The 13,058-nt window shown below is 46.0% G+C and overlaps 1 protein-coding gene across 6 annotated transcripts in view; it reads left to right on the top strand.

Annotated features, from left to right (window-relative positions):
- The window catches only part of RUNX2 (RUNX family transcription factor 2), a 152,682-nt gene extending 140,642 nt beyond the window's left edge, over positions 1-12,040 (top strand). For all 6 annotated transcript variants that reach the window (XM_075708010.1, XM_075708015.1, XM_075708013.1 and 3 more), the window contains one exon: positions 11,562-12,040. In XM_075708010.1, coding sequence (XP_075564125.1) covers positions 11,562-12,040 — 479 coding nt within the window. The remainder of the gene's footprint in view (positions 1-11,561) is intronic.
- Positions 12,041-13,058: the final 1,018 nt, after the last annotated feature.

The following is a 13,058-nucleotide window of genomic DNA, read 5'->3' as shown; positions in this document are numbered from 1 at the left end:
TCCTGCATACAACCGTGTTTAGCAATCTGCGTGCTGCTGAATTTGATGGCAGTTTGGTATCTAATCGGGCATTCAGTGCCTAAATGCATGGATTGAAAGCTCTGTAGGTCTTTGCACTGGTCAGTATTTTTGACTCGTAGAGCAGCAGCTCTAGCAAAAACAGCCCTGTGGTTGCGTGCAAAGGTTTCCTCCGTCTCCCCGGAGCTCACGGTGACTCGGGGCGCGCCTGCGTTGCGCAGCGGCGAGTCCTGCTGTGCGGCTTGTCGAGAGCCGCGGCTTTGCTCCTGCGACGCCGAGGGCCGTGGCGTCCCCACGCCGCCCGGCTCTGCCCCACGGCACGGGCGCAGCGGTTCGGCTCGGTGTTTGCCCACGCATCTCCCCGCAGGGCTCCTTCGCACCCGCAGCCTCATGAAATTCCTTTGACCGGTGGGCCTCGAGTCATGCTGATGTGTTTGACAATTTTATCATGGCCTGACGTTACCGCTGTTCGTGTTACTTGGGGAAAATGTTCTGTTCTCACTGTAAGGGAAAAAACCGGCCGTCGCTGGGTGAGTTATTTTCCACTGTTTTCACTCCAACAGCGTTATTTCGCCTGCTGCTAAAATCCTTAACCTAAGATGGAAATGCCTCCCCGGTATCTCCCCTCTCATTTCTCCAGTATCCAGAAGTTCTCCGTGGGCTGCGTGCCCTCATCCCCTTCGGAGCAGCTGCTGTGGCGGGCTCCCGTGCGGCTCCCGCTCCCGACGCCGGCAGCCGCTTTCAGCGGCCTCCCCACAGCTCGAGGTGTCCCTGCTTACCCTCCCAGGACACCGGACTTCATGCCGGGGAGGAGAAAAAAAAAACAACATCATGGCCCTGGATGTGGACAGGGACCGAGGCTGCAAATGTCCGTTGAAGGGAGAAGTTATTTTGGAGGGGAAAAGTGTGGTTTTAATTGTTTGGATAAGGGGGTTTCGTGTTTTATGGGTGTCTGGGGGCTGGGGAGGTGCCCTTTCTTCCCCCGTGTACGATATTGTTCAGGAAAAAAAAAAATTGGACTAGCTACGTTTGTGAATTTAAGGTTTTTTGGCCAGAAGCGTAACAATTTGTAGGGTTTGATTTCACTCTGGGAGAAAAAAAAAAAAAAAGCGCGTTTTGAGAACAAGGCCCGGGTAACCAAAATATGTTTGTTTTTGTTTAAATCACTCAGTAGAGAAATCGTCTCTTGTCTATTGTTAAGACAGAGGTTTAAATCAAAGGCAAATTCTACATATTCTAAAATATACAGACAACTCTTTGAAAGCAAAGCCAAGCAAAACTTTAAAAGAGACCTTCTCCTTGATGCAGAAGTTTTGAGTTAGTTCACTGCGCTGGGGCTCGAGTGGAAAGAAACAGCCTGAGAAACAAATCGCAAATCCCCGTTTCGGGGGCGGAAGTCGGGGAGAGCATCATATTAATAGCACAAGAGACCTTTCCACGGAGCTGCTCATCCAGGGCTTTTCCAGCAGCGGGGAGGAAAAGGCTCTGCAATTCGTGGGGATTTTTGTGTTCGGATTTGGCTGTGGAAAGTTTAAGCGAGCCGCAGAGCGCGGGAGCAGAGGGCCTGATCCTCTCGTGTTGGGTGGTCCCTCCTACCGCAAGTAACCCTATTGAAAACAGAGGGACTATTTGTGGAGTCATTTGTTTGTCAGGAAAAGTAGGGTTTGTAGGATACGGCCCCAATTAGCAGCCAAATTCCTGCTTATTTTCTCGTGATAAAGACGCGGCTAGCTGTCACAGAGATGCACGTAGCATCTCGGCGGTTCCCGTTTGAACTCCTGCCACTTGCTCCGCGCTTCTTCCCGCTTCCTTGGCCATCCAAAAATTATTCCGGCACCACGCTAACTCGGACGAGCTGGCTGCTTCCCTCCTGCCGGGGACCGATGTGGCCTCCGGCCCTTTGCCATGCCGTTTGGCATCGGCCGGGCTTGGGCTGCGCGTTCCCTGGCTCCCGCTCACCAGTGCCCGTCGGCGAGGGCACCTGGGGGTGCCCTGGGCCTTCGCCTCCTGGCCGCTGGAGCGCGTTAAGGCAGGTGATGCACGCCCTGTGGGCGACGTCGCCGCCGAGCACCCAACTCATCACCCCGCCATAAATCCTGCTTTTCATGTGACCCAGGTACAGTCGAGCCCATCCAGCGGAGGAACCCAGCCCTTTCTCGGGAGCTTTGCTTAACGAACGCTTTATCGCCGAGCTGCAGTTTTTGGAAACGCTCTTAATTGCCCGCACATGTTCTCGCACGGCGGGCGCCCTGCCCGACCCACGCGCGCTGGCGCAGGCAGGGCGACGGCCCCGCTGCCGCCCCGCCACTGCCGCCCCGCCGCTGCCGCCCCGCGCCAGCCCGGCTGCCGGGAGGGTCTGGGAGCCGCGGGAGCGCGGAGCGCGGCACCGTTACTTGCAGGAGGGAGCCGTGCTTCCTTAGGTGCATTTTTTCGTGGCTCCCTGTTTTGGTAGCCATAAGTCATTAGTGGGCTTTAACTTCTTCCCCCCCCCCCCCCCCCCGGTGACTGAAATAAGGGCTAAAAGGCTAGATTTGTCCTTCTTTTTCTCTCTCCCCCCCCCCCTCCATTTTTTTTTTTTTTTTTGGCTAATCTGAGGCACGCTGCCACATCTGAAGCCACTTGGCTCATTATGGATTTCATGGAAACTGATTCCCTGAAAGTGTTTCCATATGTGTGTTCCCAATATATCCCATCCTTTTCTAAATGGGAGTACAAACTCGCACACGAGCTGGAAATGGCTTCAGGATGTGACAGAGAAGTCATATGACTGGAGTGGCACTGTGTGTGGCCCTCTCTGAAAGACACGGTGTCCTGTGTGCTGGCTCCCATCCTACAGTAGATCCAGTTTCAAAGAATATCTTCCTTCCCGGCTTCTTAAAAACTCTTAATCAAGAACCAGCAAGGAATCCTCTGTCCTCAGGAGGGATGCGTATGAGTTGAACGAGATTCGAAAGGAAAATTTGGATGGGGAGGAAAAAAGAGGGGTTTAAAGGGTGAAATTACAGAGCAATACCAAGGGCTTCCCCCCCTCCCCGCCCCTGCAAAACATAGTTTCTTTGTGTCTGCTTGAGGATCAGATGGTATTTCTGAGTTGCTAGCATGCAGTGGAAAAGTACAATTCATGACAACATTGGAAACAAATATTTATACTGGATAGTTAAGGCACATTTTTCTAAAAAAAAAAAAAAAAAGTAATGAAGTAGACTGCTAGCCCCAATGTATATTGTCTTCCCATTCACTGGATTTATACGGGACTCTTGTACTGATGCTTGCCGTCACCGTACATGCGTTGCAGCTCTCAGCCCTGCGGTTTCACCCCCTTGCTGTATACAATGCTGCTGAAGTTGCTATCCAAGAAAAGCCTCAAATGTTCCTTCTGATGCGTTTCGGCTGGGGTTGGCGAAAAACAGCAGCGGCTGAAATTCAGGCAGGAAAAATTGGGGAAAACTGAACAGAGCGCAATACCCGCCTGCGTGCGTGTTTGTGCCATGCAGCAGTGCAGAGCTGCTAGGCTTATTTCCAGGAAACGTTAGTTACTTGTTGCTTCCAACATAACGCATAGATGGCCCTGAGACTTTAAACAAGCAGGGGGATTTTGACGTGCTACCAATTCCTTTCCACCTGAATCACCCGGGGCAGCTCCAGACTGAAGTCACTGAGATGAGATAGCAAAGACCGAGAAGTGAAGAGGCTCCCCGTCACACCAGGTCAGCGGGCATCCACGGTGGGCAGGTCACAGCCGCCAGCCAAGGACGTATTTCTGTAACGTGACCATTTGTCCCCCTCCTGTGGTTCTCGTTAGGAAGGTTTATGAGTCCTGTGTAAGTGAAGCTTCGCAAGAGGCAACGTCTATAAATGAGACAGTGGTGGCTGGTGCTTTTCGTAGCTCCATTTCTGCTCCCAACAGTCCATCGAGGAGGGGTTTGTTGTTGCTTTTTTCCACACGCGGGGGGCATTTCTACCCACTGATGTTCCTAAATTTAGGATGAGCTACCTCTTGAGGTGCATCATAGAATCATGGAATCGTTTAGGTTGGAAAAGACCTTTAAGATCATCCAGTCCAACCATTAACCTACACTACCAAGTCTACTCTAAGCCAGTCAAGGGTAGACTAGACTAAACCATGTCCCAAAGTGCCACATCTACCCGTTTTTTGAACACTTCCAGGGACAGATGCATAGTGTCACCCAGCAAGACTTAGGTGCCTAAAGAAAGTCTTCCAGCACAGTTCGTCCAGCAGAAAAGTCCTGCTGAGGGAGCAGAGCGGGTAATGATGGAGCCCAGGCTGGAGAAGTGCAGAGAGACCCCAATTTTTGCCGCTAAGCAATGTAACAGCTCTGCTTGGGAAACACTCCCCTCTATTTGTGTGAGTGGTACTTTAATGGTTGCTGCTAATTATGTTATTTATGGGGTGTTTCTCCCAGCAAAGGGCTTAGGTGCTGCGCCATAAAATCAGTGAAAGTATCTATCTGCAAATTAATCTGTGGTATTTTAGGTGCCACAGTCCTGTTACCTAAATACCAGAAGGCACAAGTGTGCAGTTTACCATGTGACCTGGGGTACCGAGGGATGGAGAGAAGAGATGCATGAGAAGTTGGTTCTTGTGAGTTGTGCGTGAGGCTCTGAAGGGGTTAAAATGTTCCTTCCTCCCTCTGACTTTTGTGAGACTGCTGTGCTTAATAATGTTGCAGTTTAAATGGTCCCAACTAGGCCTTGAAGTTAACACCTTGTTGAGGTGAAGGAAGGAGGAGGGGGGGCAAGTTCACACCTTTTCTGCTGCTATTGTTTGCCAGGAGACCTGCTTGGGGTAACCTAGGGGAAAAAAAAAAAGAAAAAAAAAAAAAAGATGTAAAATGCTTTTTTTTTTTTTAAATATTTTTTTCTGAATTAAAGGGAGGGGAAGGGCATTAGAAAACAGACCATTTCCTCTGATAAATGGTTGCAAGTATCCAGACAACGCGTGCGCATCCCAAAAGTGAAGCGGGGAGGGAGAAGCCCCGCGCGTTATTTCTGCGGCGCTGCGGGACCCTCGCCCTCGTAGACACATGCTCGGTGGTTCCTGTGTGGGAGGATGTCCCTGAGCTCTGGCACGAAGCTGAGTACCACCGTAGCTTTGCAGGCTCAGGACCTAACGGCTCCAGCAAGGAATAGATACACGGGGAGGTGGTTTGGGATCCCTGGGAACTGCAGTCCCAGGCTCCATCCTGCAGCAGCATCCAGGGGGAAGCTGGCACGGCACCTTTGGAGAATCCAGATCTTGCCTGGAAGGAGGCAGGAGAAGGATCGTGCTGTGTCTGATTCACTAAATACTTACTAGCAGAGGCAGGTGACAAGAATTTAACAAAATGAAGAGCGAAATAACGCTCTCGGCCTGATACAGAAGGATGCTTGGGGAAACCGGAGTTCCAGCTAGCGAGTAATCACTGCCCCCCATCCAAACACGTTGCAAAGAATCCTTAAGATTGCAAAACTAAATGCTCAGAAATTGGGAAATGTCAGTACTTACATTGCCTGTGCAACTTTAAATCAGCCTCATTCTGCTTATGCATTATATTACAGATTTTAATTACAGGATCACATGATACTTTTCCCACGGGATTCCTGTCTCGTTCAGTGCACAGGATGGACAGTGCTAACTTAATGAGCAACTCTTCAATATTTTGTTTTCTTCTTGTTCTTTGCATTTCCTCAGGCCTTGCTTGTTGCAGAGCATTAAATTCCGCTCTGAAGAAGGAATTCTTAATTTATTGATGGGCTTTGCGCTAATATTTCTGCCATAGCATTTGTATGCAGTTCGTTGCAGTGCACTATTCCCAAGAAAGAAAGAAACTGCTTTAAAAAGAGTACTGAGACTGACTCCAAGGTCTCCTGTAATTCAGTGCACCTTCTGTGTGTCACCTACATCATGAATTTTTTTCTGTCTTTAGCCTTATATTCAGACCTGAGCTCCTGTTGGCTTCAGCTGCAGCTGTGAATATTTAGCGCACGTGCAAATCAGAAGCCAGTGTCTTTGCTGGGCACAGAAAATGAGAGAAGTAAAAATGTGATTTGGAGAAATTTCAACTGAGTCACGTAGGAGCTGTGTGGCAGAAACACGTCTAAAATCCAGTTTGCTCAGGAAAATAAGCGGGTCTCCCTTGCCTTGTTTGCTTCACCTCTTATGATTTCTTCCAGCAGTGGATTTGGGGGATATATAGACAACGGTCTTCTCTCTTCCTCAGCTCTGATACATCTCCGGAGGAGGTCAGCTTGTGTGCTGCCTGCAGAAGGGTTTGTGTAAAAAGAATAGCACCTCCTCCTGCTGTATCGTAGTGCATATAAAGTAACTTGAATGCTGGTATTTCCTAATTTTCTCACTCTTCACATGGTAACCTTAATAATATCCCTTTGTTTGTCTCTAGTTGTGTTTATAGTTTCTCAGATTTCTAAAAAAAGCAAACCCCCAGTAACCCCGCCTTCCCAAATTTTTCTTTGCAATATCGTACAACCATCCATGCGGACCATCATTGAGCTCCTTTCCCGCAGGCTTCTGCCATTCCAGTGAATGGAGCCACCAATGGCCCGGTTCTTGATCTGCGCTGGCATGGGGGTGGGTGGGGGTGGCCCCATGTGTCAGCAGTATTTGCAGACATCTCATAAAATGCTGGGACTTGGGACTCCTGGATTTCATTCCAGTCTCTGGACAAGTGTCTTTGTTGGGGGCACAGACTCTTCTGCCCATTTTTAGGCAGAATGCTTATGATTTGTTCATATTTGGCTGGATTTTCATGGCAACGTCTCTCACACAAAAGCCACTCCTATTCCAAAGTTCAAGTCCTTACTTCAAAGCGTGGAACTGGTACAGCTTTTCAAAGGAAGGCTCCTCAGAGTTTAAGATTAGTAAAACAATATATTTTTCCCAGCAGAAGAGTTTCAGCTGAAATTTTAAAAACAAATAAATGCATAAATCACAATTTAGCCTGAGACAGACGCCCAGCATGGACAATTTCAGCCAGAACGTTTAAAGTTTGGCAAAGCTGTAAGAGACTGAAAATCGTCTCATCATGTGAAGTGTGTGGCATACTTCGTACGAGGCAGTACTATCAGCTGTAAGTAATCCAAGCTGCACATGTAATTCATAGATGTAGATGTTAGGTAAGGAAAAAACAATTTTAATAGATCAATTAGTGCTACGTCCCAGCCTGAATTGAACTATTGAACAAAAAACCCACAAAATCTAGTATCTGCTTCAGCGAACGTCTGAACACCGAAGCTCCCCAAAACACAAGTGAATCATTTAGCCACTGGTAAATATATTTAACTTTATGTAGCTGAATTTCCTTGAGACAGACTATTCAGTGACTTTCAAATACAGCACCATGCTGTTTTCTTGCATCCAGTGATTATGCATTGACTTGGTGTGCTAGAAATTGCCCTATCAGACATAATGTGATAAGCCAAGGGGACTTTTTTTTTGGTAGTGACCTTATAGCATAAAATGACAAAGCAAATTGCAATATTTGTAAGTTATAAAATTATCCTATAACCCTTTAAAGTAGACGTCAGCTGGCTATACCCACAAGGACTTAATCTATCCACAGTACATTATGATCTTTAATAATTGGAAGCGATTGGCCAAAGTGCCGTAAACCTGGCAGAAATTTGTTGCCTTATTTTCTGCAAACCACAAGCACAGCTTATTCATTGAGAAATGAACATTAACTGACATTAGCTGGCATCTGTAAACTGAAAAAGAGAAATGACCACGGTGCGCGTTCAGCTGTAAACGGTAGAGCTGCAAAGCTGCAACAGGTAAAATTGTTTTTTAAGTGCAAATGCAAAACCGTTTTAGTCGGCTGCTGGCAAATGCCCAAGTCTAGGGGTTTTAATGAGGCTTCTGCATCAAAATAAGTGAAACCACATGGAATTTTAATTGTTCTTATTCTAAATATGAAACACACTGGAGCAGTATTCTTGAATCTCGGATGTTAGCATATATATTGGCATGTTAACATTACCACTTTTCTGTTCTAAACGTATAGCTCTCAGAAAACTCGAGTGCCAGGTTACATTAGGGAGCAATCAGCCTGGAAGATTTAAAAACAGTTTAACCCGGGCTCCTTCAGATGTAAAGAGTTTTTTTGAAAAATATACTTTTTTTTTTTTTTTCGGTATTGTCAAGCACGGCGAGCTGATCAGACTGTGTAGGGAAAGATGATCACTTGCTGCGCTTGGTGCCGTGTTTCTCTTTCTGGCAGCACAAAATAAAGTCTCTTCTCTTTACAGAAGTGTGGTTTCGCAATCATGTGGCCACGATGTGGGGCGGAGGATCTGCGCTTCACCCGTTTAATACAAGCTATCACGAGAGTGGGAATTCATAGATGCAAATTGTTTTCTTGCTCTGATGGAGGAAAAATTAGCATAAATCGTTAATCCTGCTGGGGAGAGGAATAAATAAATTATTTACTTGCACTGTCATGTTACTATATTGCTGATCGACATCGCTATTTGTGCGCAACTAGATATACAAAGATGGGTGCCATACCCAGAAGAGCTGTTTATCTACCCAGTTCAGCAAAGAGCTAAACATATATAAATGAATATTCATCTGGTGTTTGCAAGTTAGAACCGAAATCAACCTTAACACAAGGAGGTAGCACAGAGGAGGAGGAGGGTGAGAATGCATCGGTGAGATTGCATAGCAGTGAGGATGGCAAGAAGCTGAATTTTAGAAACTTTTTAAAAAGTTTCTGGGCTTACTTAGAAAAGAGGCTTTAGAACAGGCATCACCGAAAACTTCTGATCTCCAACAATATCTTTACACACTGGAGATACAGAAGGCTGGGAGCAAATCGCAACCTCGTGCAGGGAGTTAGGGAGATGGCAAAAGGTATTTGGGCGGAAGAGGGGGTTGGAGAAGTGAGTGTGCAGGAGCCATGCAGACACAGCCGTGAGTGAGATAAGAAAGGGTTATGGTTATTTGGCCTTTGGGTAAATAGGATTGTGCTTTACAAGCAACAGTAAAAACAAACAAGTGTGGATTTACTAGGGTATGTAAGGAGGTCTGTAGCCCCGCATTAGAAATGCCTATGTGTGGTGTGCACATTCCCAGCCATTTGACACATACACGATCTCTTGGCAGCACCCATTGCAGATAATATTTGGATCTAGCCCCGAAAGGGGGATTGCCTTTTAATTTGTAAAACTGCGTGGATAGTTTGTTATTTAAAAAAAAAAAAAAGCATTGGTTGCAAAGAAACAAAAAATGTCAATGTTCTTCTGCACCCTTACACTCGTAACAATTCTACCTTTGATTATAAAAGTCTTGTTTAGCTTCTATCAGGGTAAACTAAGAGCAACTCTGTTCATGTTGGGAGAGTTGCAATAACAATGAAAAAAAAAAAAGGGAGTATAAGCAGTAGCAGATTTAAACTCAGTATTTTGAGCAGCTGGGGAAATTATGTTCTAACCTTATATTTCCAGATACGTATCAGACCTGTTCACAATATAAAGGATAGTGTTCCAAAATTACAGCTTTGAAGCTGGGTGGTATCGCCTCCGGCTATTGTTTGCAGTTGGGAACGAAAGAAGTTGCATCAAGTAGTAGAGTGTTTGCTGTAAAGGTACAAGTTATATTACATTCCACGGTGCTGTGGTTGGAGGGTTTGATGGTGGAGACAGACCCATTCACCCCTAGGTCACTGATTCGGTTCCAGATAAAGATAATCGTAATCACGTTGTCATCAGAGTTAAAAATGGGCTTTTACTGCCCGTTTAAAGCTCTGTACTCAATATCTTTTGAGAGGGCAGGTGATAATCCCCGGGTTTCAGGCTGCGGGAGTTGGGCTCTTGGCTGGCTGTGGGCCCGGTCCCCGGGCCTGAACCCAAGCCATGCCTGAGCTTTGCCCCGCTCTGGCTTTTAGATGCTGCCTGACGCTATCTTGAAGGCGTGGGTTAAATGAGCCGGTAGAACAGGAGAGAACGGTGATCTAAATCACAAAATGTGCCACGCAAGATGGCAGGGTCTGTTGAGTCTGTGGCTTATGGTAGCAGCCACCCTTGTGGGTGCTAGAGGGGGCCTAGGGCAGAAGGGCTGGCGGGACCCAAGGCCTGCCTACAAGGGAAAGCATGGCTGCGTCTCGCACTGAGGGTACACAGGGTGTTCCAGTGTTTAACACGTCAGCTGGCATCTAGCAGATGCTGCATTTTCCTTTTAGGTGAATCAGATTTGGTAGATTGGCAAAGAGATGGGGGAACCCTTGGATCTAGAGGACTGTGAAGCTGTAGAAGTGTCGGCTGGGAAGCACAGGGAGGCCCCACATGATTTCATGATTTTTCCCCTTTATTTGTATCCCACTTTTTCCATCTCTCTAGAAATGCATATATGTATCTACTGCATACTGGCTGACGCATTTGCCTTCCTCTTGAACTGCACTTCATTAGGCTTTTTTTCTTTCCCCCCGTCCCTTTTCCCATATCCTTTTTGTTTTCCACTTTTCTGGCTCTCAACACGAGCTTTCACCATCTTTTTCTTCTGCTCCTGTCCATCCCACAGTCTCCTAAGACGATCACCAAGCTGCTAACGTTTGCTTTCCAGTTCTGCTCCAAAACTTTGGGCATTTGATGTGGGATTAGAAATCAGGCAAAATGAGTTTACCCATTCCTGTTTTGTGTTAGACTCCAATTCAAGTGTTACCATCCAGACGTTCACAGTAGCCGTAAACTGTGTGGTCTTTTTTTCAACCAGACTGCAGAGACTACATAGGAAAACAACTTCTTTCAATGGCAAGAAGAGTGTCGGGCTTGTAATTTTCCATCGACTGCACTGAAAAGTAAAATTTGCATCTTTGCTATCAGCTCAGTGGCTTTGCCCGTCCTTCAGATACAGCAAATAATACTTTTTGGCCATAGGAAGTGGCTGAGCAGATCCTCACCTACATAAATTGATTTAAGGCAAGAAGTGGGGCTTAGTCACCCCGGTGTAACTCCCCTGGTGTCAGTGGTGCAACTAACTTGGTGTTGCCAACTCTTGTAGTTTTATTACAAGTTGCACGGTAATTTCTGCATTTCTCGAAACCCCAGCTCCCCACAGCGTGCGCTGAGGTGGAAATCTCAGCTTTCATGTGCGACCAGACCCGAGTTTCTCGAGAGGCTATGGCAAAAACCCGGAGACACGTAACCCTCAAAGCTCAGAAACCAGAAGGCAAATCGACTCCAAATCCACCTTTCTTTTTTTGGCTCTTTTTCAATCTCTTGATTTTTGAGATTTTTGTTCCCCCCCCCCACCCCCCGCCTGACTTGTGACCTTTGAACGCTTCAGGTTGGCAATGCTGCTCCCTCCATTGGCATCGGTGGAGTTAGACCAGGGATGAGTTTGGCCCAGCGCTTGTAGAAGACGGGTGTATGACTCTGTTCCTTGTAATGTATTATTTGATATGATCTGCTGTTCTCTTGGGGGCCAAAAGAAGTGGGTTTTCTTAGAAAAATAAAATTCTATCATCACGTGATACAAAAAATGGTATTTACAGAATTGTTTTCCCCCGTCTTTTGTTATAATTTTTTAGGTGCTTCAGAGCTGGGCCCATTTTCAGATCCCAGGCAGTTCACAAGCATTTCATCCCTCACTGAGAGCCGCTTCTCCAACCCACGAATGCACTATCCAGCCACCTTTACCTATACACCGCCAGTCACCTCAGGCATGTCACTGGGTATGTCCGCAACCACTCACTACCACACCTACCTACCACCACCCTACCCCGGCTCTTCCCAAAACCAAAGTGGACCTTTCCAGACCAGCAGCACTCCATATCTCTACTATGGCACTTCGTCAGGATCATACCAGTTCCCCATGGTGCCGGGAGGGGACCGCTCCCCCTCCAGGATGCTTCCTCCGTGCACCACCACGTCCAACGGCAGCACGCTGTTAAACCCTAACTTGCCCAACCAGAGTGACGGTGTGGAGGCGGATGGCAGCCACAGCAGCTCCCCAACCGTCTTGAATTCTAGTGGCAGAATGGATGAGTCCGTTTGGAGGCCGTACTGAGATTCCTTCTGTAGCCGGCCTGACCTCCGCGAGCCAAAAAAAAAAAAAAAAAAAAAAACCACCAAACAAACAGTCAACTAACTACGAAGTGCCTGTTTTTTGTGTTTTTTTTTTAAAAAAAAAAAAAAAGATTTTACCTATATGTGCAACTGTGTAGATGGGATGATAATGGCCATAAATAACACAACAGTTACCAACACACAACAACCCGTGTTTCAGATTATGTGGATCAAAGCACATATTTTTATTTTTTTTTTCTTGGAACCATTTTACCTTGTTTTATATTTAAAATGTACTTTTTACACACACAAAAAAAATCACCCCCTCCATTTTTTTCTTTTTTTTTCTTTTTTTTTTTCTTTTTTTTTTTTGGTCTAGAGTGTTGTAATAACTAGTGAGTTCTTTTGCCAATGAGGAGAGAACGGACTCCCCAGCTATCAGGAGAAACATGGTGATGCAAGGCAAAGGCTGCATTCCCTTTTATTTTTTAATTAAAAAAACCTAACCATGAACTCCAGCTACAGTTGCAATCATACAACGTATGGGACCCTCTTCACACCCGTAGTGCAATTCAACTGGCTTGTATTGGTGCACATAAAAAGGAAAGCAAAGATCGAGTTGCTTCCATTTTGCCATGATACATTCAGATGAAAACAGCTGTCCCAAAAAACTCTGTCCGAGCCTTGCTGCAGATAACGGTCAAACTTCTCTGTGTTCATTGCTTTTTTGGTTTGTTTTTGGGTACTTAAAGAGAACAAGTCTTCAAGTTAGTGTAGACAACCCCAGGGTTTCCTTTTTGCTTTTGTATCTGTTCATTTTGCCTTCGATTAGCCAAAAACCAAAAATAACAACCAAAACCTTTAAAAACAAAAAACAAAATGCTATTACTTATGCAAAATATGAAAATGGCAATATATATTACTAGAGCCAAAATGGTATACATAGTATTTGTGTTCGGCTATGTTCTTTTTTTTTTTTTTTTTAAATTATAAATGTGTAAAATTTGAGGTTGTTTGCT

Source organism: Pelecanus crispus, chromosome 3 (assembly GCF_030463565.1).
Source record: "Pelecanus crispus isolate bPelCri1 chromosome 3, bPelCri1.pri, whole genome shotgun sequence".
Lineage (NCBI taxonomy): Eukaryota > Metazoa > Chordata > Aves > Pelecaniformes > Pelecanidae > Pelecanus > Pelecanus crispus.
Note: the sequence above shows the minus strand (reverse complement) of the source record. Positions and strands in the feature narration are given on the sequence as shown.